This window comes from Planococcus citri, chromosome 1, assembly GCF_950023065.1.
Source record: "Planococcus citri chromosome 1, ihPlaCitr1.1, whole genome shotgun sequence".
Taxonomy (NCBI): Eukaryota; Metazoa; Arthropoda; class Insecta; order Hemiptera; family Pseudococcidae; genus Planococcus; species Planococcus citri.
Window position 1 is genome coordinate 27,920,364 of NC_088677.1, and position 23,963 is coordinate 27,944,326.

General features: G+C 33.5%; 5 protein-coding genes and 1 long non-coding RNA gene across 11 annotated transcripts in view; 2 read left to right on the forward strand and 4 right to left on the reverse strand.

Annotated features, from left to right (window-relative positions):
• Nucleotides 1-23,963, forward strand: part of LOC135831202 (uncharacterized) — a 572,431-nt gene that overhangs the window by 110,634 nt on the left and 437,834 nt on the right. The window contains exon 1 of one of the 4 annotated variants that reach the window (XM_065343509.1): nucleotides 19,231-19,567. The exons of the other annotated variants lie outside the window; for them this stretch is intronic. The gene's annotated coding sequence lies outside the window, so the exon portion shown is untranslated. Of the gene's footprint in view, nucleotides 1-19,230; nucleotides 19,568-23,963 lie in introns of those variants that run through there. 4 annotated transcript variants of the gene reach the window in all.
• On the reverse strand, nucleotides 2,829-4,995 carry Hr83 (Hormone receptor 83). The gene is made up of 6 exons (XM_065348246.1): nucleotides 4,694-4,995; nucleotides 4,501-4,596; nucleotides 4,289-4,423; nucleotides 3,597-3,777; nucleotides 3,293-3,399; nucleotides 2,829-3,220 (listed from the first exon to the last, which is right to left on the reverse strand). The coding sequence occupies exons 1-6, from the start codon at nucleotides 4,857-4,859 to the stop codon at nucleotides 2,997-2,999; spliced, it is 909 nt and encodes a 302-aa protein (XP_065204318.1). The 5' UTR covers nucleotides 4,860-4,995; the 3' UTR covers nucleotides 2,829-2,996.
• On the reverse strand, nucleotides 6,834-8,096 carry LOC135831179 (uncharacterized). The gene is made up of 2 exons (XR_010556161.1): nucleotides 7,698-8,096; nucleotides 6,834-7,455 (listed from the first exon to the last, which is right to left on the reverse strand). It is a non-coding gene; the product is annotated as an uncharacterized LOC135831179 (long non-coding RNA).
• LOC135831175 (UDP-sugar transporter UST74c-like) lies at nucleotides 8,257-10,495 on the forward strand. 2 transcript variants are annotated; one of them, XM_065343473.1, is made up of 2 exons: nucleotides 8,257-8,414; nucleotides 8,487-10,495. In XM_065343473.1, exon 2 carries the CDS (start codon nucleotides 8,506-8,508, stop codon nucleotides 9,556-9,558), a length of 1,053 nt encoding a protein of 350 aa, XP_065199545.1. In that variant the 5' UTR covers nucleotides 8,257-8,414; nucleotides 8,487-8,505; the 3' UTR covers nucleotides 9,559-10,495. The 2 variants fall into 2 exon arrangements, with proteins under 2 accessions (XP_065199545.1, XP_065199546.1); XM_065343474.1 differs by having other exon boundaries at nucleotides 8,259-8,418.
• On the reverse strand, nucleotides 10,247-11,633 carry LOC135831176 (uncharacterized). Of its 2 annotated transcripts, XM_065343476.1 has the most exons (4): nucleotides 11,392-11,633; nucleotides 11,010-11,336; nucleotides 10,834-10,932; nucleotides 10,247-10,733 (listed from the first exon to the last, which is right to left on the reverse strand). In XM_065343476.1, the coding sequence occupies exons 2-4, from the start codon at nucleotides 11,283-11,285 to the stop codon at nucleotides 10,353-10,355; spliced, it is 756 nt and encodes a 251-aa protein (XP_065199548.1). In that variant the 5' UTR covers nucleotides 11,286-11,336; nucleotides 11,392-11,633; the 3' UTR covers nucleotides 10,247-10,352. The 2 variants fall into 2 exon arrangements, with proteins under 2 accessions (XP_065199548.1, XP_065199547.1); XM_065343475.1 differs by having other exon boundaries at nucleotides 11,010-11,632.
• On the reverse strand, nucleotides 11,795-14,633 carry LOC135831177 (ubiquitin-fold modifier-conjugating enzyme 1). Its single transcript, XM_065343477.1, has 4 exons — nucleotides 14,417-14,633; nucleotides 14,197-14,328; nucleotides 12,200-12,367; nucleotides 11,795-12,106 (listed from the first exon to the last, which is right to left on the reverse strand). The coding sequence occupies exons 1-4, from the start codon at nucleotides 14,534-14,536 to the stop codon at nucleotides 12,032-12,034; spliced, it is 495 nt and encodes a 164-aa protein (XP_065199549.1). The 5' UTR covers nucleotides 14,537-14,633; the 3' UTR covers nucleotides 11,795-12,031.

Sequence of the window (23,963 nt, forward strand, 5' to 3'; positions counted from 1 at the left end):
TATATGGGCGACTTAACTACACATGAAATTTAAAAAGATCGGTATGCTTCTTTGACCTTTATATCACGAATAGAAATATTTATAAATTTATCCGACATTATGACGCGAAAAAGCTGAAAAGTAATCCTTATTGCCCAACGTGTACCTATACCGCAGGATATAGGTGAACAAAGTACTAAAACAATTTTACTACTCGTTGTAAATTATACTCTTCATAAAGGTATACCGTAGTAGGATGTATATGTATCTATCTAAAGCCATGTACCACAGGTTGAAAAGAAAAAACGTATTATTTTACGAAATTTATATCGAAGATAACAAAACAGAAAAAAAGAAAACGCATTTTTCTCAAGAACGTAAACTTTTCTCTTTTATCAAATCGTATAACAAATGTTTCATATAACTTGTATAAAATGTTTTGACTTTTTTACTACCGAAATAAAATTAATAATAAAGCTGAAATTCGCATACATTTTTCGCACAATATGTGAGGAGGAGTAGGGAGCATACCTAATTGCCAAAATAATAATCCAATGTTATTACCAAGTTGAGGAAGTTATAAGCTATATGAAGAACCTTGAAAAAGATGAAATTATTTCTAATCCAAAACGTATGTAGATATGACAAGTCGAAATATTTTGATAAAAACCACGTTTGTTGATTTAAATATATACGATTTTGGAACTCGCTCAACACAAGTAAACATACGCATATGCGAACAATCTCTACACATTATTCATCTTGCAGTGTTTTAAGTTGAACCGATTTCTTATGATATAATGACCAACGTTATTTTCATTTTATAACGGTTACGTTGCGTTTAAATTTTCATTAAATTTCCTTTTCTAATGAGCGTGTAAATTTCGTTTGTGAGTCTTTTGGGTGTTCCTATATTATGCTAACGAAATTCCCCAAGATGCAGTTACTTTTACTGGTGAATGTATTTGTTGACAGAGGTTTATTCTCGAGTATGAATTTCGTAAAGCAGTGATTCGTTTTATTTATCGATATAATTCGTTAAGAATTTTGAATTGGAATTGACCCAAAGATGTATTCATGTTTGGGATTTTCATAAATATTTGTCAATTTAATTTAATTTATTCTGATTTATTTCTATCGATTTTTTTTTGTAATATGCATCGATCCCATCAAAATGCTGCCCTATACAAATTAACATTTTTTTAAGAAGTTATTGATGCCTGAATAAAAATTTGTCAAAGTCGTTTCAGTTACATATAGACATTTTGGTAATCTATAAAAATAGGTAGGTAATTAACAAATTCGCAATTCTAAAACTAAACATGATTAAAAATTTCAAAACGTCACATTCGATCATTTTGTAAAATATTTTGTGATTTTTTTTCAAAATTTTCAAGCTGAGATGGCACCGAAAAAATGTACCTTGAAAATAAATCAATTTTGAATCCAGTACTTTCGAATTAGTAGAAATCGATAATGTCACATTTTATTTTCGTAATTTTTCATGTTTTTTTTTTGTCAAGTAGGGAGAAGTAAAGTTAATTTTTTTTATTGAATTTTAATCATGTTTGTGGCATTGATGAGGGGAGGGGGAGACAAAAATAATCCAGTCCAGAAAAAAATTAAATATTTAAACTCAACATCTTCGAATTAGTATCAATCAATGTGCCATTTTGATGTTTGAATTTTTTTAAATTTTTATCACAACAGTTGGTCCTTGTACCCCCTCTCCCTCCTCAGAGATGTTTAGATCCCATTATGAAAATCAGTTTGTTGAAACAAGGATAAAAAATTGTCTAAGCTGTAGATTTTTTTAAATTTTTGAAAATTTAGTAAGTAGGTAATAGGTATACTTTTACTTGAATATTCATGTACAAAACGACACAAAGAGTGTTTTGACGGCCAAAACAGGGATCTTTTTGAAAAGGCAGTTATTCGGAAAAATTCGCAGTTTCAAAAAAAAAATTGCGGACTTCAATTTCATGATGTTTTTGATTTTTCCAAGTGGGGCAGTTTCCCAGCATGATATAATTTCAAAGTGAAAGATTGAAGTTGGAAATTTAAAAAAAAAATAAAAATCAGTTATTTTGAGAGGTGGGAGTAAAAAAATTCGTAAAAATACGTAATTTACACACGTGCAATCGTTCGTAATAGCTGTTTAAGGCTTGAGAATTGAAAATTATTATTTTCGTGTCTTTTGTTGTACTTTCTTCGTAATTTACATTTTTTTCAAAAATGTTTACCTTAAAGGTCTAAATTCAGCGAAATAAAAAAGAGAAAAAAAAACATTTTTTTTCATACTGAGCATATTAATTTTATTCCTTGGGGTGTAACAAATTTTTTTCACGAATTTTTTAAATTTTCAACGCCCCCTCCTTTTGAAACCAACAAAATCTCTTTTGCTCCAGGTCAAACAAGTCTTGAGATATTATTATGACGAGCCTTTAAATTTTGTTTTGCGGTGTTAATAAAATTGCCTACTCAGTTGGCCGTAAATACGTAGCTGATGTAGTTATTATTTACGGCGAACCGAGTATGCAATTCTTTCGACATCTATCTCGCTACAGGATTTTTCGACGAAAATGCTGCATTATGAATGCGTGTATATTTCAAAACTGGTTTAACTGAAAGCAAATCTAACTCAAAATCGAAGCTTCAAGATGAAAAATGATTGCCTAAGTTTTCAAGACAACTAAGCATAAAAATCGGAAAACGAATTGTTTAACTTTGTAATTAGAACCAAATACTATTTCAAGGTAAACGGGACTTTGGGGAAAAAAGGAACCTTATGAATAATTAAAAGATCTGCACAAGATTCATTCAAATTTTATAATTTTGAAGTTTTTTTTTTTAATTTTGCAAAGCGCTTACTCGTATTAGGAATACTGTTTTGAAAAACATCACACACTTAAAAATATAACAAGCATATACACGAATGCTACAGTTTAATGAACGATGAACGAGTTACTGATGTTCAAATTTTTGTGCACAGATCTGAGATCTGTGAGATTTACTGATTAGATACTAGAAGAAATCACTCTGTCGACAGAAAACTCGTTCCCACATCGAAGTAAATTTTCCACAATGATATCGCAAATGGGTCCCAATAAGGCGGGCAGTATTAACAACAGTTGGCCAAATCGACTGGGTGAGTAAATGGTCGAGTAGTGAAACAATGTTAATTGATTTTTCTCTTGAGTTGCCATCACGTGGATTTTACTTTCGTTGTAGTAACACAAATCTAATGAATTACCTCTGGATTAGATAGGTAATTAAAGGTATGGCTGTGAAAGAAGATAGGTAACAGACAAACCTGGACGACACAAGGCGATGATTTGAAGTAAAGGAAGCTCTATGGAATCGAGGCAGAGATTTCTGCAGAATTCGATGCATTTCAGGATGGTTGCATCTTCGTTGTGGCTGTACAAATATTTTTTTCCAATTAAAAAAATATATGACTATGAGGAATGAAACAGGGAGAGTAAAGTTTAAAATTATTACGAGTATCAATTGTGAATATTGATTTTTCAAACAAGAATATTTAAGACGATTTGCCATAATTCAATCTGCTTAAAAAGGCAGGCTTATACACTTATCAGAATGTAGAATCTACTTACTTAAGGAACTGAGTTACATCCAAAGGCCAATACGCCATGTTTAATAGGAACAACTGCGACCAAACATTCTTCAGTATTGTATTCTGTTCCGAATGAGGTAAAAATTTGAATAATTCGGAAGATTTTGCCATTTTAATAGTGCTTATCAAAATTTGCATGGATATTTCATATTTTAAGCTTCCTGTAAGAACGATTAGTAATTATTAAAATTAATAAACTGTTGAAAAAAATAATATGAAGATGAATAAGAAATTGAAACAACCTGAAACGTATGAAGAGTGATATTCCAAAACTCGCTTTGTCCATTTTCACAACTTTTCAGGAAAGAGGAAAAACAGTTTCCCTTTAAACGGGTAAATTGGCTTTTTAGGCGAGTTTAGCACTTTATTTGAGCGGATTTATGATGTAGGAGTGTAGGTATACACTTCATCCACTAAATATTGCTGAAAAAAATTTCAATAAAAATGGACAAAGCGCGTTTTGGAACATTATTTTTTTTTTAATTTTTAGTGAATTGGCTATTTAGGTGAGTTTAACACCTCATTTTGGTAGGTTGATGATGTAGGAATGTGAGTTAATACTTCATCTACCAGGTACTGCTGAAAACCCAACTTTGATAAAAATGGACAAAGCGAGTTTTGGAAAATCACTCTTCGTATCAATTTGAGTAAAGTCAAATATGCTAAAATTACCTGCGCTGGAATCCCTCGAGTTGGTCTTGGAAACAACAGTGAACGCACTTCTTTCCGTATTGTTCGTTTCACTTTTCAAGTTCATCACTTCCAAATTACGTTTGGATTTCCTAGGCCCCCTTTCTTGTTGAACAGCTGAATGAGCAAACAAATCTCATCAAAAATCAAGTTAGGTAGGTACTTGTACTCGTTACAGAAAAGTAGCTGCCTACCTGAAACATCCATGTTGACTTTGAAACACTTCTGAAGTCGACAATATGGACACCAGTTTCTTCTCGTCTTATCAACGACACAATTTCCATTTCCAGCTGAGCAAAAATTCATCGATAGGTAGGTAATTCAATGGACCAATTTATTTTTCAAACCCTCCAAATAAATAGCAGCATTTCAATTAGCATTACTTACTGATACACGAGTACGTCATTTTCCTTCGAATACTTCTTTTGAAAAAGCACGAACATCCATCGCAGCAAAAGACACCGTAATGTTTTCCGAATGATTTATCGCCGCATACTCTGCAATACACTGTTACTGGTAAATTACGCCCTGGAATAAAACAATAGGTCACCATTGATTAGATATGTAAGTTGGGATCTTGAATACGAATCTGATTACTAAATAGGTATACCCATATTTTCATCGGAGATTTCCAGCACGTTGGATCGAGTTGAGAGTAAAAATACTACTGTTATAAAATGCCCACGAAAAAACATTTTGATTTTTTTCCTAAGTACTTGTGCTTTTATTTGGCCATATACCAGATATTTCATTGTTCGAAAAGACAGGCAGGAGGTAATCGGTAGAATTCTATAGGACTTGTCACTATTAAGTAAAACATAGTAACTTATTTATTCTGTATTAAGGGTAGTATCGTTATAAAGTGGTAAATCATCGGCTCGCGTTATCAAAAGCAGGTGTCCTCAAAGTGGTTTTCAAGTTGGAAATACGATAGCTGATCTTTGGACGAAATTAATTTTAGTTTACATTGAAAATTACGGTCTATCTCTTCAAATAGAATTTAGACTCATCTACATCAGCCAAAGTAATTGGGTAGGTAGTCTGATTTTTCTTGGAATAAAGAAAATTTAGGCTTATACCTACAATCTATCATGAGTCTGAGATTGAAAATGATAAATAGGTAGTCAATAAACCTAACAGAGCGCCTTGATCTTGTTTGCATCAAAAAGATCTTCGACATGACTCAAAACCTGCAGATTGTCAGATTTCATTGGACTAAGAAAATTTTCTTCATTCCCATGTTTTCTTTGTCTTCATGGTGAGCCAAATCACTAAATCAGTTCATGGATATTCATCTCGTTTGACGATGTGATTGAATTAGATACCCGATTTCAGCATCTTATTACTCACCCCTTTATTACATCTCCCTGGCTGTCAATGGGATTTTTGAAATTCTCTTGGAAATTCACTTTTCCAACTAGATAATTATTAGTAAGTATATAGATATGAATGAGTGCATATATTTACAATCAAAACGCAACGTTGAACATAATTCCTTAAAAGATTTCCACACAGGCACCAAATAACTTTCTAGTCCCCTTACCTACATCAGCTCTTACCCAAGAATGAAAAATTGTTTCATTCAACACCAACTTTACCCACCACTAGCTTTGATTAAGATAACATTTCAACGTCAAACTGAAGGGTCCCATTAACCGGCGACCACCATTAAACACTCGAAAATAATAATATGTTTACTTAAATCGTGCAACAATGACATAGGAAAAACACCTCTATCACCTTTACTTCTTGATCCTGCACTAATGTCACGCTTTTATTTGAAAATCGTTGCTCGAGTATTGGCAATGCGGTCAAACGATAACCTATATGTCATTTCAATAACAACACTCCCTACACCTCTCCACAGAATCCCGTTCATCAATAATCAGTTCGAGTTGATGGAAATTCATTTTTAACAATCGTATAACAAATCAAACATAAATTCGAAATATTACTATACATATATAGGCATAGGTATCGACATAGATCTTATATTGCATCGTCTACCAATAAATACCTTTCAATAATTCACCCCACACGTTGATCATTTTCAAAGCAACGAATCACCTATATAAAGTGTGAGTAAATTCCCGGGACAATTACTTCCATTAATAATGCAAGAAGCAGCGCGTTAATGCTTAGAAATACATATTATACCCTAACGTAGGTACGCACACGGTGCTCATTAAAGTAGCAGGCGACACGTCCAGCTTGAAATGTTTAAAAACGAGTACCATATGTGGTGGGAAATACGTATACCTACGTGTACATATTTAGGGGAATACGCAGGTTTATTATCTTCAGCGTGAAGACAGAAATACATTTCCAAAAGTGAATGGACTCAGTAGAAGAACTGGTTTCACCACATGCCAATCCAAATAATAACACTAAGTTCCTGTGTATGGCTAATTAGAACTGGAAATGGAAACTCATCATGTTGGCCCAACCGAAAAAAAAAATGCAAAACTCAACATCACTTTTAGAGAAATCAATACACCCTTACATATTTCCAGCTGCTAAAACAGGAAGCATCGAGTAAATTTTTATTCAATCGATTTTCACAACTTAAATAACGTCAATAAATTAAAATTTTTCATTATTAAAAAAATAAATATCTAACAATTAATTGCAGCGAGTTAATTTCTAAGTTATAATAATAAAATGATTCGAACAAAATTCCACGAATAATTACAAAAATCAACCAGTAATAATGTAAATAAATGTACTTTGAGGTACATGCAATTTATTTTCTGCCTGCAAATTTCATAATTCATATTAGTATTCTAATATTTGTGCCAACTTATCATCTTATGATGTTTCAATTGGTGGCCCATACTGCCTGACATTATTGCCTTGGCGAGATACACTGATTACTCAGTTCGCCTTTGTGCTCAAAACTGGGTTAATTTATCAGTAATACAATTTTAATCACAATATGGAACACAGTTCCAGATCAGTAAAAAATGTCTTAAGCTTAAGAGTAAATTTATAATAAATTAAAAACGACAAAGACATGTTAGGAAATCTCAAACACAAATGTAGTTTGTAAAGTTTGCCTAACATCGTTAATATCTAGTATTCCTCATGTTATCTAGCTTCTGTACTTGTATTTCTTTCAGTACCTTGTCGGCTGTGTTTCTTTTGCTGACCTGGAATCAATCAAAGGAATATTTGAAATGATTACAGAAGTGGATAGGATAGTAGTTGGTAGAATGAACCGTAAGGTCATAGGAGTTCATTGACATTTAACCGATGAAGGAAATTCCCGTTACCTACATCAGTCTGGGCCTGGAATATATGAATTGACAACCCCAATGGCCAGTTCTTAGAAATAATATCCTAAGCTATCAATATGTAGATGGTAGAACAGTGGAATTGAACTTCAACTTACCCAATTATTCACAAATAGATACTCGTCGTTCACTTTGATTACACATCTTCCGTTGCTTTCGCTTTCGACTTGCAATTTGGGTAAAACGATATTGAATCTTTTTGTTTCAGCTTTCATTTTGTAAGACAAAATAAATAATCGACGGTTAATCACACAAAAGCAAAGTAATACAGAAACGATTAAGAACTGTAAGATGATTCAAAAGAATCTAGTGACTATTTATTCCCGAAATAAGGACAGAGAAAAGTAATAATTAAGTGATCAGAAGGCAAATTTTACCATATCAGCAAAAGAACTAGACTATAGACAATTTTTTATTTTGATGACCAGATGTTGATAACGTAAATGGGTAAATGAATCATAATAGAACGATTGAACGATGAATGCGCAAACCTGTATTGAACTACGAACCGTCAGTTGGTATAGATTCAAGGTTGAACGAGTAATGCGAAGCTTAAAAAAGAACGATACTGCCGGATCTTTTCTCGCTGCGCGCGCATCTGCACTTCCAAACTGTTATCACCAAAACATATGATTTTATTTTTTTTTCATAGGACATCTAGTTAATGCTGAACGGGCGGTTCGCGTTTGATCTTTGATGTATTAGTTCATCTCGAGACTTCACGATGTGATTTCAGTGAAAATGTGTCGAGTAATAATGATATCAGCTATAAGGTTCAACTACAGATCATCGTTCATCTCATAATGTTGTGAAAAGTAAGTGAGTAAAAAGTTGATATTTCTACCTATCTACTCTGCGTACAAAATGCTCATACGTAAATTTTACAGATCGAATAAACTTTCAAAGATGAACTCACACGACACGAGCTCCTCTAAACCTATGGAAGCTGTACAGCATCCACATCCAGAACCAGGTAAACCGAACTACGTTCATGTGGATCTGGAAGCTCATAAAACAGTGATGAAGATCGGTACAGCAGTATTCTACGCGATATCTTCGTTCTTCATTACAGTAATCAATAAATCCGTACTGACCAGCTACGGTTTTCCATCTTTTCAGTTCTTAGCTTTCGGTCAAATGGTTACCACCGTTGTGGTTCTTTTCGTTGCTAAGAAAATCGGTTACATCAAGTTCCCGAATTTTCATTTTAGAATATTCTATCAATTATTTCCGTTGCCATTTATCTACGTCGGTAATATGACCTTTGGATTGGGCAGCACGAAAGAACTCAGTTTACCTATGTTCACCATGTTGAGAAGAATATCCATATTCATGACCATGATTGGCGAATACTTCGTTCTGAAAATAAAACCATCACCGTCGGTTCAAATATCGGTCGCTTTGATGATCCTCGGAGCAGGAGTAGCAGCTCTTAAGGATTTGGCGTTCACTTTACACGGTTATACTTACGTTTTAATCAACAATCTGTTTACCGCTAGTTCGAACATCGTTACTAAACAGAAGCTAGAGTCTCGTTCAGAAATGGGCAAATATGGTATATTATTTTATTGCTCGATTTTCATGTTACCTGTTTGTTTCATACTGTTGTGGCAGACTGGAGATTTGGAGAAAATAGCCAATTATCCGCACTGGTTGAGTTTCCCATTTCTTGTACAGTTTTCACTGTCGTGTGTGATGGGATTTGTACTTTCGTATAGTGTGATGTTATGTACTCAGTTTAATTCTGCCCTTACTACCACAATTATCGGGTGTTTGAAAAACATACTTATTACTTATTTAGGCATGTTTATCGGTGGCGATTATGTATATTCTTTCGAAAATTTCGTCGGTATAAATATCAGCGTTGCTGGAAGTATTTTGTATACTTGGGTTACCTTTAGACCGAAAAAACCGCATCCTGTGCTTGCTCCTTTGAAACAGGTTACCACTAATATATGAATGACTGTACAACTGTATCAATTATTCTTTTTATATGCGAGTGTATGAATGTCTAGTCATTAGTAATGTCCAAAGTGATGCCATAATTTATTTTTTAGATTGTTCGAATGACTAGAATATCGTATATTTTTATCCTTTCTTAAATCGTAGATTTCCTTTTGTAAATTTCGATACTTAATTTTATTATTGATTGAGACTGTAAAAAGTTGTGTTTTTTTTAGCGAATCAGTCATTGTGGTACTTGTTGAAAAAATTGATATCATGATTGGATAATATCAAAGCTGGAAAGAAAGATCACGACTTAATCGTTAAGTTGTGCTTAGTATAAGGAAAAGGAAATGCAGTATTCAATCTGAGCGTTTATGAGTAACGCAAGTATTCTTATTACTGCTTTGATTTTTTATGGATGCCTGTAAAAGTGTTAATTAACTTTAATGGTTAATAGTCGTTCAATTTTTTTTCTAATTGCTTATTCTTGTGTACTTGGAATATTATAAGATGTTGAAAATTTCTTGCGCAATTTTTTTTATGTAAATCTGTCGACATTTTTTTTCTTTTTTTAATTTCCTGTAAAATGTCCAACCAAAGTTTTACCGCATTTATATGAAATTTTTAAATTTTGTAATTTTTATTTTAAATATACATTTTTTATCGAAACGATTTTGAGATTTTTATAAAATAATGGGCATTTTGTTGAATTAAATTTATTTTAAACTAACAACTTAGTGATATTTTAATCTAATTATGAACATGATAAACTACACAATGAATCGACATCTTCCTTGGTTAAATTTTCAAATTCTAGGGCAAACTTCTACGAATTCGTCATCTTTAGCAGTGCATTTTTTCACCGCTAACTTGATCCCTTTATGCTGTTTGTCAATTTTATTAGAAAATTTGACCCCATCGTACATAAACGTATTGTAACTGATAGTTAGCAAGATTTCAAAATCCAATTTCTCTCCGATACGCTGCGAATAAGTAGAGGTCAACAGAGCAGACGCAGCTTTCGGACCATCTTCATCTTGTGATAATTTATCCAGTAATTTCAAGTCGAACTTGACCAAATCAACTCCAACTCCTCGTTTACGATGACTTGGCGTTACACAGATGAATATCAATTCCATTATTTTGTTTACTTTCAGATGTTGAAATAGATTTATAGAAGAGTCGCACTATAAAATGAAATAAAAAATCAAACGAAGCCGGTACGGAAATATGTAATTATAGAGTAGGAATGCGAGTACATAGAACCTGTTTAGGCGCCATACTTACATAAACCATGGTATTCATCAAAGCCGCGGATTCCTTCTCTTTACAATTCTCTCGAGTAAATTTATCGAAAAATGTTTCCTCCTGGTTCGGATCGTTTACCTAGGAAAACATTCGGTGCGCTTGTTTACCAAATAAATAGGTACATAAAAAATCTCGCTAAGTAAGCGTTTACTTACTTGTATTTTATTTACCGAGACACCGATCACTTTGTTGGTTTGATTATCAATTGCTGCTACGGAAACTCCCTCTTTTATACATTCTGTTGTAAGTGTATTCAATTCGGCGACAGCTTTCGGATTTTTTGAAACATTTGAAGCGATACTTACGCATTCGAATGGATAAAATCCTTCCTCCAGGATTCGTGTAACATTTTCTGATAGGTCTTCGGTTACAATAACATACGATATTGTCCCATCATCCGAAGTTCCTACAACTTCGCGAGTATTTTCCATATTGTAATACTTGTTCTTATAGTGCACGAGAAACACACCCAAAAAAATTATTCAAACAGAGCGGATCCGCGAATTTTGATTCAATAGATAATTATTTTTAATTGAATCAAACAGAGCGGATCCGCGAATTTTGATTCAATAGATAATTATTTTTAATTGAAGGCGTAAATCAAATGAATTTTTTTTTAACCACGAACGCGCGATTTTACCGAATAATATCATTCGTTATACAATATATTATTGTTATTGCGATGGAAGAAGATACTATTTGTATGTATTTGAAGGTCGTACATGTTCCGCTAGTGAATTCGGTGTAACGATATGGAAAATTTTTGACTAGGGCGTGTATACCTACTTGAAATTGAAATAAGTATTCCTCAATGCGCGTCAAGATAAGGTTAGTTCTTGTTTACATGTGAATAACCTGTCTCAAGTGATAATTAGCGTCAACAAATTAACGTTTCAATAAATTTCCCTTGAGCTTCAAAGTGTTAAATGAAACGTGAAAATAAAGTTAACAATTTTATTAACAAAACAATTACCTACGCTTTAAAAAGCGAGAAATAAAAAAATTATAAAATTTCAACATCGCTAAGATACTTGTACTGTTTACCATTTCATCTTACATGGGAACAATGATAGGTACTTATGTTCGTTGGTGAGATTTGAACTAGCAAAGGTGATGCAAAATATTAACCTTCATCTTTTCATCAGTCTGGAAATTTTTCGATATATTTGAGTCGTGTTTATTCGCTTTCTTTATATTTGATTAGTTCTTTACTGATTAAATCTGGGATCTCGACAGCTAACCATGGGCCAAGCTGGAAAACATCGTAATATTCATTAACACCATTGAATAGTACATGGTGCTGACAACTACATAATAAATTAATGTTTACGTGTTTGCGACTTACTCCTAGAGCCATTGCATGAGCGATTCCAAATTTAGGTACGTTTTTAGCCCATAACGGTTTGAAATGATCAGATAAGCAAATTTTACCACCTCTGTACATTTTGGCAGTTTTTCCATCTAGTTCCGGTAACGCGATCTCTGGAGCTGTAGCAGGAAATGTAATTGGAATCTGTGAAATTGTAAAATTATTTGAGTATGGAGAACGAAATGAAATCTTTTACACACCGTCAACCGTCCTAATTTCGGACACTTTTTAAATGTTTTCCAAAAATTGCTTCAAAGTAAGCAATTCAATGGAATGTTTGTCATTGTGTTCTCGTAGAATAGCATCAAGAGAACAGTTTTTGAGTATGAAGTTGTAAATTTTGAGCGATTTTGTTTATTTTATGCGGATTAGAAAATGTGCAAGATAAACTCCATTAGGTACCCTAATTTCGGACACTTTTTTTTACAAAAAAAAAAAAAAAAATTATGAGATGTACCTACCTAGTAAAATTATTTTTACCAGAAAACACTCTCCAACAGATCGGTGCTCCAGTACGAATGTTTAACACGAGGGGATAAATTAATTTTCAATGAAATGTCCTTGGTCTTTCAGTATTGATAAATACATCTGTGATACTAAATTATTTCTCATTAATCAAAAAAAATGTATTTTAAATATCAAATTATGTTTTAAAATGTTTCATTACCTAATTCATTATTTTGATCGAAATCAAGATAATGACAAATAAAATAAATAAGTAGTACTTAGCAATTTATTCAATAGCAAACCAAATGTCCAGAATAAGGACGAAAATCTCGATTTTTACAGTTTTTTAGAATTTTTTCAAGTAGAAGTGAATAGTAAAATTCGCCAGTCCCCACCAAAGATACGCACTCTGGTGGAGTTGTCGTGAATTGTCCCATCCTAGGATAGCCACTGGATTGTCTTATGGGATCTTGCCCAATTTCTTAGTTTTTCTTGAATAATTTTTGAATGGTTAATGCTACAGATTTGAATTAAAAACCAGCTTGTAGAGGAAAGAAAGTAGATCATTTTTCATTCTTCAAACACCTATGTGCTCGATCAAAATTTTGATTTATTTTAGTTTAAATGTAAAAAAATTTCAACCTTGAAACTTTGAACTTTAATAAATCGAAAATTTGATCGAGCACATAGGTGTTTGAAACATGAAAAATGATCTACTCTTTCTCCTCTACAACCTCGTTTTTTCCCCAGAGCTCTAGCGCTTTTTGATAAAAAGTTGTGAAAGTTCAAAGCTTTGAGCTTTCACAACTTTTGAACGGTAAATGCTAGCGCTTTCGGTAAAAAACCATTTGAAAGGGGATGAAATTCTGAACATTTTGGTATATTAAAGTACCTATGTGTCCACTGAAAATTTTGCGTAATTTCAATTTAAAGTTGGCATTTTAAAAAATCTGTCCATAAAAATGTTTAAAAAATCGCCATTTCTGTACGAAACTCGAAGAAAAATATACCAATCGATAGGAAATTTCATCCTCTTCAATTTATGTTCTGACAAAAATTTTCCTAAACCCCTTCAGTTCCGAGAAAAATCCATTTCAACGTTACGCATTAATTTGCTTCCATTCAATATTAATACAGATCTCATCATAGGGTACCTGCACAATCCTAGAATGGTCTCATCACCAACGACCACACTAGCGCACTCTGACGGATCGGGATATTTTCCCCTCATTAAGAGTCACTTTATGATACCTAATTTAGGAACATTTTCTTTTTTATTGAAATGAAATGATTGGCTAGGGTCAGCAGATTACTTTTTCACCTGACTTTAATTTGAGGCATTTAGTCGGAAAAATCACGTAAATGGTCAGAAAATGAAAACTTTTGCATTAGGGAGACGGCCCATGATATTTCGACTTTCACGTCTTCTTTCGTTCAGAAAAATTTTTAAAAACTGTTACTCAAGTGTCCGAAATTACCTCCGGTATCCGGAATTAGGGCAGTTGACAGTAGTGAATGTTTCTTACATCGAACTCGACATCGAATTCATATTTCATTTGATTATGGTAGTACCAGCATTTACCAAACCATCTAGTTCCATCACTGTTCGATTCTAACCTAAACCAGTCATTATCAGCTGATTTATTGTTTTGAACGTACTGAAAAATCAAAGCTAAGTTAGTGAGTGAACTAAAAGGAGCATGAAACTATGAAACTAGCGAATAAAAGAATAAATTTCAGAGAAACCTGTATTAGAGCTTGATATTCCTCTTTCAATCGCTGAGGCCATAGATCTTTATCCCGAGGACCGGCTTTTGTTTTCAACAGTGGTATCGAGCTTAAGGTTTTTTTTGCCGATTCATCCATCTTTCGGGACAATAGTGAAGTTTAATTAATTAATATTAATTCCGGAAATTAATTTTTGTCTACGTATTTATTTATGATTGATAGCAATCATTTATTTTTGATAAAAAACTTGTTTGAAAATTTTGTCAACAAAACGTTGCCAAACGTAAATAGGCAAATAATAAAGTACCTACTCTTTGTGAATCACGTGACTACCACGTTTTGGAGCTATTCTCCTGAAAATTTTTGATTAGAAACTTTCCTAGAAAATTCCGGGGTGCATCTGCATAATTATAAACAAATTTCCAGTTCAATTATGAATTATTTGAGGTGAATTTTTGTAGTGTCTGTGTTTTAAATTGTTATTGTTGTATTGTGTCGTCAGCTCGTCCTGAAGAACAGTGAACGGAATTTTTCGAGCTAACGTAAGTACTTACTGACTGATTTTATGATCGTTATCTAACTTGTGTCTCGGTCTCGGACTTGAAGATTTATGAAAATTCGATAGCCCTCTAAACAATAATTGCAATAATGCTTGCATTTCTTGCAATATTGAATCCTTTCCTTTCGTTTCAGCCTTCAGGAAACTTCATTTTATAACACTGGTTCTCAGAACTCAGAAGTCAATCAATTGCAATAATATTACACTCAAATCTGATCGTGAAAGGAGAGTTCCTTTTTGCGGTGCTAACTTGGATCAGCTAGTCATTCTCCTTTACTTCATGAATTGATGTGTTGAAAAAATTCTCGACCATCAAATCCACCGCCTCCACCGCTATAAAGTTGATGAAAAGAAAAATCGTAAATTTTATGATTCGCCAATCTTCAAGAACTTGCTAGAGGACTAAAAATGATATCGAATTTCAAAGTCAATGAGTCAAGGAGGTGTATAGTAATTTAAATTTTTTGGGGCATCTGGGGTAAGACCCTTGTGAGACTATAAACGAAATTTTGCTGAAGTTTACATACTATTCATATAAGTGTAAAAAAATACACTCTATTTTAAAAATTGACACCACTTTGAGAACTCCTGGCTGGACCCTCAAATTGAAGATTTCCACTGAATTATGGTTAAAACTCTCTGGCAATTTTTTCCACGATTTACCCTGATGTGAGTGAAAATCAATAGTTCTAGTCTAGTTCTCAGGTAAAATGTTTTGATTTTGATCATAGATGGATACCTGTTTTGGAGAGTTTAAAAGGTTGACCCAAAACAGAACTATCAAGGTGGGGGAAGATCCCTTAATTTCCCACCGTAGTTCGAAGTCTGCAAAAAGTTTGGAAATTTTTGAGATATTCATTAAAACTGTGCTTGAATTTGGCATTGATCGATGAAGCATGGTTAGACAATTGAGGATTACTTACGAACAATTCAGTGCTAGCCAGAATAGTTGATTCATAAAGATGATACCTACCTAACGTAAGAATTCAAAACTTCATAATCCATGGCGAATCTGTATTCTAACTTCATGTACTTATTACTCAGTTTTATTTTATTGTTTCCATCTTGGATTCGCGGGTAAAATCTTGTTTTTTGACCAAACGAAAAAAAAATACACTCGAGCTAGGTACCTGGAATTTTAAAATTTTTCCAACCAGCCAAAACTTGGCTGAAACTTTCGTGTATTTATTCGTACAAGAATGTTGAATTTCGCCGAAAAAGAATTTTCAGCTGAGAAAAGAATCTTTTTATTCAGTGCTTGATTTCTTTCTCTCTTTCATTTTTCAGCATTCTTTTTTTCATCCAACTTCATCTTTCTTTTTGTCCCCCCTTTTTTTTTTTGAAGAACAAGCATTTTTATTAATGTACATAAGAAGTTAGTGAGAAGAAAAAAAATCCGCTGAATACGATGTAGTTTATTCGCCAAAATAGGTATACAATTATTTTTCGAATTTGAGTTGCTGTAATAAGGAGACAAGGAGAGAGAAAAATCTGATATGTTGAGTTGTATAAACGTACAAAAACACTGATAATAATGAATGAATAAATTTCAACGCAAAAGAATAATCGCTAGCTAACTGGAGTTGATTTTTTCCTTACGTTTTTCCAAGATTAAATTTCAAGTGAAAGGTAAATAAAAGGGATAGAACAGCGACCTTGTCACATCGTAATTGCTCGATTCATATTTTATTCCGCTCTTGGTGTAAAGCTGATTTACCTTGTACGCGAATATCGCGTTTACCAAACATTAGTACTCGCGAGGGGTACCTATTTTCTCCCCTTGAAATAGAAATTCTAAAGATTTTGAAATTCTACTTTTCTTCGACGCTTTCATAGCGTCTCTTCGTCGCGATAAATTTTCAAAGAAATCAATATTGGCTGAAGATTTCACTCGATTGCTGAGTTTGAGTTATAGGTATCTGTAGAGTACAGTTTTACGCGTATTTTTGTAAAATATTGATGGCGTGTTTTCTCGCATTTTGAGGGATGAAAAGATGATCTCGACTCGAGTCGAGTTGCAGATAAGAAAATTAAATTTCGTATGCTCGTCACAACGACCTATTAAACGACGATGCGCATCTGTTAAAGTAATGAAAAGACGTCGACGCTGATATCGTGAAATCCGAGGCTATTAAACCGAATCGTTAACGAAATGCAAGCACATTATTTACAAGATTTGAGGCTATCGACGCCGACGTAAGGGGCGACACGACGTTGCGAAAAAATTTCGATTTACAAGCTTCTATACGAGGCGAAAAATTATTCGTTTAAATCTACGTACCTATACGAATATCCTCCTATCTGTGTGTATTGTATACACTGTACAGTCTGCCCCATTAGCTGCCCTAATTAACCAGATGATGGAAACTTTTACGCGGTGTTTGTTTTGTTTCCAAGGACAATTACCTCATTTTCTTAAAGCTTTGCTACCTCGGATTAAGATTGAATTTTTCATAGCTATGTAAATTGTGTTTACGAGCTTACGAACGATTAGAAGACCCGAGGTAGGGTTTTCTTTTTTAGTTTCAAGAAAAAAAGTGGTCAGTTATTTCCTGAAATAGGTTTAGGTAACTTGATAGTGTCTGTCAATTCGTCGATTTCCGAGTCAAAATTGAAAAATTGAATAACAACAGAAAAATGTGCTTTTGAGCTATTGTTTCAATGCGAAATGAAAGATTTTTTCTAAATGATTATTTAATTTTCTAATTTTCAAGCAGGGAGTTTTCTCTCCTTTTTGATAGCATAAAAATCAAGAACACCTTATTCTTGAACTCCTGGTATGATTTTATGTTCTTCGATCTTTTAACCTAAGGTGGGATGAATTCAACGTTATCAAAGAAGAGGTTCTCTCACTCAGCGCAAGTAAGTGGTTCCAGTTTTTGCGACTTCCATCGACTTTGTTGACGTCATAAGACGGAGCAGGTACTAACGAGTATTCTGAACACGGCATATGAAGAAAAATGTAAAATTTTACAATTATTCTTCCATTTTTTTGACCAAACTAAGGAGGCGTAGGACAATTTTGTAGATGGCTAAATTTTTATTTTTGGAGAATGAAAAAATCCTTTTAAAAATGTGTAAGGTATGATTAATAATCATTTCGAAAATGAACTTTCATCTCATCATTATTTGAAAATCTAACGTTTTCAATTTTTTATGAAATTTTGAACAGAATTTTGTTTAAAAATACGAAAAAAATCTATGTATTTTGGATAAAAAACACAATTTATGAACATACATATATTTTACGATTTTTATTATTTTTTGAAGAATTGGTTCTTTTTATCGTTGTAAAAATTCAAAATCGTTGATTTCTTAGCCAGATTCGTACATCAAATTGAAAATCGCCTTTTAAAAATGTGTATGATTAATAATCATTTCGAAAATGAACTTTCATCTTATGATTATCTGAAAATCTAACGTTTTCAATTTTTTATTTTCATTTTCTACCATTTTTTTAATTTTTACCAGTGATTTGGGAAGTATATAGGTGTTGTTACCTATATGATATTCATTTTCTGTTCATCTTCATTGGTCACTCGGAATTATTTTTGCAGGTCTTATTTATATTTCAAGAACAATGAAGTACCTACACTAAACTTTCATTCAACAAGAGAAAATACTTTTTAGTCATGAACAAAATTCGAGGTTGATGTTGATTCTTCTTTACAATACCTATTCAGGGTTGTTACTCTTTATCTTTTCAAAAGAATGAAAAAAATATGTTTACAAAATACATCTGATTCATTAGGCGAAAAATGCTAAATTTTAATTCATTATTTGAATTATTGTTTTCTTATTACGTAGCATCCTTCATTTTCTAAAAAATGTGTTTTCTTCAAAAATTTCAAAAATTTTTCATTAAAAAAAATCATATTATTATAATGAAAATCACTTCTATTTCCTAATTTAAAACAATGTTAAATTTTGATTTTTTTGATCAAAAATTGTGTTCTTTTTTTTTACTATGTAGGATTCATTATCCTCTTTAAAATTACTCATCTAAAAATTTCGTACAGAGCACTGTTTTTGAGAGGAGAAAAACTGAAAATTTGTAAAATTCGACACGCGCTATCCACCCCGTGACGTCACACACCCCGGTACGGCAAGGAGGGAACTGGGGTTGGGCGGCATTCGAAAACATCAGAGCGTGAGAGAACCTCTTCTTTAGTAGGTAACGTTGGGGTGCATTTTCGGTAAAAGTCGAGACGCAACTGGTATGATTTTAATTTTACTAGTGTCGTTTCATTTCATTCTAGTTCTTCTACTCTTCTTCGCGTGTTCGGTTTTAATTTTCGTGGTTACGTAATTATAATTAATTTAAAATATCTAACGACGTACCTACAGAATTTCGCGTTTTGTTGAGCTCTGTTCACCTTCCTTTTCAACGCCATCGACAGTTTTCGTTTTTTTTTTCAATTTGAATAAAGCTTTTGATATCTGTGTAACGTTTTGAATTTATCTTCAGTGGCTTAACCAATTTTGTAAGCTCTGCGCCATTTATTTCATTTTTGAGTTTTGGTGTTGTTTGGTTGTTCGTTTCTTTTGATACATTGTGCCCGTCCGCAGAGTGTTTCATTGATGACTTATTACTTACATCTTTCTTCTGGGTAAGTAGGCAACTTTTACCGAACACAACTATGTATGTATGCCTACCTTATAGATTGAAGGGGCAAACTTATAGTCGCTTGAAAAAAATCTTTTTCGATGTTGGTTGGAAATTTCAACCTTGCGTAGGTCGAGACTCGAGAACCATGACAGGTCGACACTTGCACTTTGTGTCCCTGAATATAGCAAATTTTGTCTAGAATTTTTCCACGTGGTAGATCAGAGAGGGCCATACAAAACAAAACATCAGAAAAAACGGCAAACGCAAATGATAATTTTTACTATTTTTCTGAAATTTTTCAAAACCTTTTTCTCTTTACGTATCATATGATAGGTACTTTTCTTTCTTTTTCAATCTTACCTATCTTTTTACGTTTTACAGGGTGTCCATTCCTCTGGAAAAGTGAGAAAATTTTATCGGTTTGAAAAAGTCAGGAAATTTTGTGATTTTCACGCAAAATCCCCGGAATTTTGAAAAAACGATCAATTGCAAATTTCGGATAAGGATCATGTGATGAAAGGAAAACATTATTTTTTACTACTCGAAACACACATTTTCAAAAGCTGTAATCCTCGCTTCACTCGAGCTTGTTTTCTTTTATTTTTTGAAAGCAAGATGAAAATTTCTATAGATAGTAAAAATCAAGTTTTAAAGCCAATAAATGAACACCTCACAAAAAAAACATAATTTTTATGCCTCTTCAAATTAAAATTTACATGAAGAGCTTTTGCCATCTATTGGGCCTATTCTGTTTTTTTTTTAACTTTCTTCAAATAAACATTATTCAAATTTTAAAACCCTAAAAATAAACTATTCGTCCTCGCATAAAAAATCTGTTTTTTATGCGTCTCAAAATACAAATTTTCAGGGACTTTCGCTCTCGCTTCGCTCGAGCCGGTTCTCTTTTCTTTTCAACCAGTAACTGAGTAACTACCTTCACAAAAACATCATTCCAATTCTAAAGTTTGAAAAACCAAAAAAAACCTTGTTTTTAGACATTTCAAATTTCAAAATGAAAATTTTCAAAAGCTGTCACCCTCGCTTCGCTCTGGCCAATTTGTTTCCCATTTTAGAATAAACAAATTACACGCTTGAGGTCTCTAAAAATCCAAAATAGAAAAGAAAAATTTTCATAAGTGATATGAATATTGTACCTATCGATTGCTAAAATTGATGTTTTTCTACCAGATCAATCCACGAATTTTCATTCGACACCACCCCACTCAAAAACCTAAAAATTGTTTTTACTTTGGAAATGGGGCCCAACGTGATATCAGCCCTGGGCTCGCATCGGTTCTGCTATTTTTTTGTCATTTTCATTATAGGAATAAATAAAAGCGTATAATTGCTCTTATTGTTGGTGATTATTCTTAGTTCTGTCAGTAAAATTATTCTGCATTTTTGGTTTTCATTCGGTAGTTTTGTACCCAATTTACCCCCCCCCCCCCCAGCAAATTTGGACCCCCCCCCTAATTTCTTCTTCGATTAAAGTTTGGGGGTAAGTATAGAAAATTGGAAAAAAGTGGTCTGAACAAACCTGGAAAAGTCAGGGAAAATGATTTGCCAAAAATAATGGACACCCTGATTTTGAAGATACCAAAACAGTAGGTACGTACAAAAAAATTGCCTTGCACGTTTGAGCTATTTTTAAAATTGAAGGAGCTGAACTGATATTACATATTTAATCCCAATTCCCTGTAACCAAATTTCACTTTTTTCGGCCATTCTGGAGCCTCCGGTGCAATTTATGATTTCTCCAGAACTTTGAAATTCTCTAGAAGGCGTGAAAATTAACTTGAGCTGTTGAAAATCCAGTTGTAGTGTAATTTTGAGTACCTATTTAACTTGAGACGTTTGCCTGAAAATCGGGTAAAATGAGGATAACCATTCGATCAGGTTGAGAAGAAGCCAAAACTCGATTTTCAGTTTCCCAAATTGATTTTTTTTTACTTTTCTAGCATCATCATCTTTGAACTTTGACCCGGTGAGCTGTTCAGGCCCATCTGGGAAACTGTAGGAGAATTGCTCGCAGATGTGTCATCAATGGTGATGGGATATTATCGATATTTCGGGATATCGATATTGATATCGTCAAAATATCAAAGGTCTCATATATATATTTATCGGAAGTTTTCGACATTCATAAAAAGACTACAAAACAGCTGATTTTTCATGGAAAGAGAAACTAAATCAACTCTGAGCTGTTTCTATTCCTCATTCTTTGCTTTTTCTGCATCTAGCTACCTATTCTGCGCTTGAAACTTTGAAGACATAATGATGAGTCATTGATGATGTAATGTCAACATTTCACCATCCTACAGATATGGCCAATGGCTACCATTGATGCAGCTGCAATAATCAATATTTTACCCTAATAGAGTCTGGAAATGCTCAAAAAGAGCAAAAAAAACACCTCGCACAGGCACAATTCATTTACAGAATTTTTGCATGATTTTCAAAAATTTTCCGATATATCGGATTTCGGATTTTTCATATCGATAAAATATTGATACACTCACATATCGATATAATATTGATAATATCCCACCAATAGTCATCAAATTTTTTTCTTCGGTCTTACTCCGCTCCTCCTGCCAGTCGGAGTGTATTCTTTGACTTTTCAAGGGCACCGTTCATCAGGCATTCTATCAACGTGTCTTCCCCATTTCTTTCTGTAATCTTTCACCTGCCCAATGATTGGCTCTGCTCCTAGCTCCCTGTGGAGGTCTTCATTCCTTTTCCTATTACGTCCAGCCCCGGACCCACCCACCCACCGAGTTAATGAGAAAAATCTCAGTGGGCCACGACGTATTTGGGTCGATGAAGTAAAAACTGGGTCGTTTAAAAAATTTCTGAATGAATCTTTATGCTCAGTGTCCTGCACTTTAGAAAATGGGAGAAAAAAACTTGGCTGATTAATTGAGGAGCTAAAAATCAGGGGCGCTAAAATGGGATATCTTGGTGGGCCATGTGTTCTTGGGTCTAGCCCTGATTGCATCTCATATATCCTGCTGTGGCTCGCATGAATCTCATTTCCACTGTGGTTACTCGATCTGCTTTTTATATCCTTTCTCATTGTCCATGTATCGATTCCATACAGCAGCATTGGTCTTGCCAGCACATTGTAGATTCTTGATTCTTATTCAAGTTTCAGCCCTGACCTTTCTTGGAGGGATGGCTCGGTTTATCACCCTGCTTACTCTCAGGAATTTGTTGATCTTAAGTTGTGCGTCAACCTCTCCTTCATAAGATAGCTTGCACCCTAGATATTTAAAGCTTCTGACTTGTTCTACTGGCAGTCCATTTACAACAATTTTACTGCATATTGGCTCTTTCCCCTCAAAGGCTATTACCTTTATTTTTGACAACAAGATTCTCATTATGTATTTATCAGCTAGTTTCTGAAGGTTGTACATCGCTCTCTGCAAGTCATCGTCGTTATCAGCAAAGACCACAATATGATCATCAGCGAATAGCAGGGTAGGGTGTCATTGATGTCTAGCCCTTTTGGCTTGGTTTTCAGCCATTCTTTAATCATGTCGTCGAAGTAGATGTTGAACAGGCTACATGACATTGGGCATCCCTGTCTTACTCCTCTTCCTATCTTATTTGCTTCTGACATGTTTCCGGATCTTACTCTTATTACATTATTCATGTATATTTCTTCAATTAAGCATAGGTACTATTGTTCATTCACTTTAATTTCCCTAAGGATTTCAAACAACTTCTTCCTTCAGACTTGATCATAGGCCTTCTCCTGATCGTCAACAAAGCACATGTGGGTTTCTAGGGTATACTCTCGTCTCTTCTCCATTATTAGTAGCTTCATTGAGACAGACAAATTTGAATTTTTCTAAAAGAAGGAAGAAATATGTCCTTCCTTTTTTATGTTGGCATTTTTGTCATGATGATCTTTTTTTCTGGAAATTGATTTTTTCCATGAGATAGTAGTTTCATTTTTTAAATTATCTCAATTTGAACTCGTAACGTCAGTTTGTAAAAAAATTGTGATTTTTTTGTTAGTGTGTGACATGTAGGTATATTGTATACCTACAGTGTTGTTGCCATCGTATGATGTACTTGAACCTGACTTGAACGAACAACGTAGTAATTCAAATAATGTGTATTTTTCTAAAGAGAAATCCAAGAATAGGCAATTGTATGTGTACATGAAATAGGTAACTTGTTTTTCAAATTTTACTTATTTCATTTTAAAACAGTATCATTTTTAGAATCTCATATCGCTCAATTTTTTCAAAAGCCCAACGTTTCACAAAATCATCTTGTCTTCAACTAAAACACTACATTCCTGTACTTACATAATAATGAGAAATGTAATAATTCTCATACTATATGTAGGTTACTCGAAGATGAAAAATTTCCTTCCGAATCCATCC

What these genes read in the sequence shown, in the direction of transcription:
- LOC135831177 (XM_065343477.1), bottom strand. Translation starts at nt 14,536, where the DNA reads ATGGATGAATCGGCAAAAAAAACCTTAAGCTCGATACCACTGTTGAAA. An exon ending in AATTCGATGTCGAGTTCGAT is followed by an intron (nt 12,368 to 14,196) that starts GTAAGAAACATT and finishes ACAATTTCACAG; the next exon opens with ATTCCAATTACATTTCCTGC. An exon ending in CTCATGCAATGGCTCTAGGA is followed by an intron (nt 12,107 to 12,199) that starts GTAAGTCGCAAA and finishes GATGTTTTCCAG; the next exon opens with CTTGGCCCATGGTTAGCTGT.
- LOC135831175 (XM_065343473.1), top strand. Translation starts at nt 8,506, where the DNA reads ATGAACTCACACGACACGAGCTCCTCTAAACCTATGGAAGCTGTACAG.
- Hr83 (XM_065348246.1), bottom strand. Translation starts at nt 4,859, where the DNA reads ATGGTGACCTATTGTTTTATTCCAGGGCGTAATTTACCAGTAACAGTG. An exon ending in AGTCAACATGGATGTTTCAG is followed by an intron (nt 4,424 to 4,500) that starts GTAGGCAGCTAC and finishes TTGCTCATTCAG; the next exon opens with CTGTTCAACAAGAAAGGGGG. An exon ending in GATGTAACTCAGTTCCTTAA is followed by an intron (nt 3,400 to 3,596) that starts GTAAGTAGATTC and finishes ATATTTGTACAG; the next exon opens with CCACAACGAAGATGCAACCA.
- LOC135831176 (XM_065343476.1), bottom strand. Translation starts at nt 11,285, where the DNA reads ATGGAAAATACTCGCGAAGTTGTAGGAACTTCGGATGATGGGACAATA. An exon ending in TCTCGGTAAATAAAATACAA is followed by an intron (nt 10,933 to 11,009) that starts GTAAGTAAACGC and finishes ATGTTTTCCTAG; the next exon opens with GTAAACGATCCGAACCAGGA. An exon ending in TGATGAATACCATGGTTTAT is followed by an intron (nt 10,734 to 10,833) that starts GTAAGTATGGCG and finishes TTCATTTTATAG; the next exon opens with TGCGACTCTTCTATAAATCT.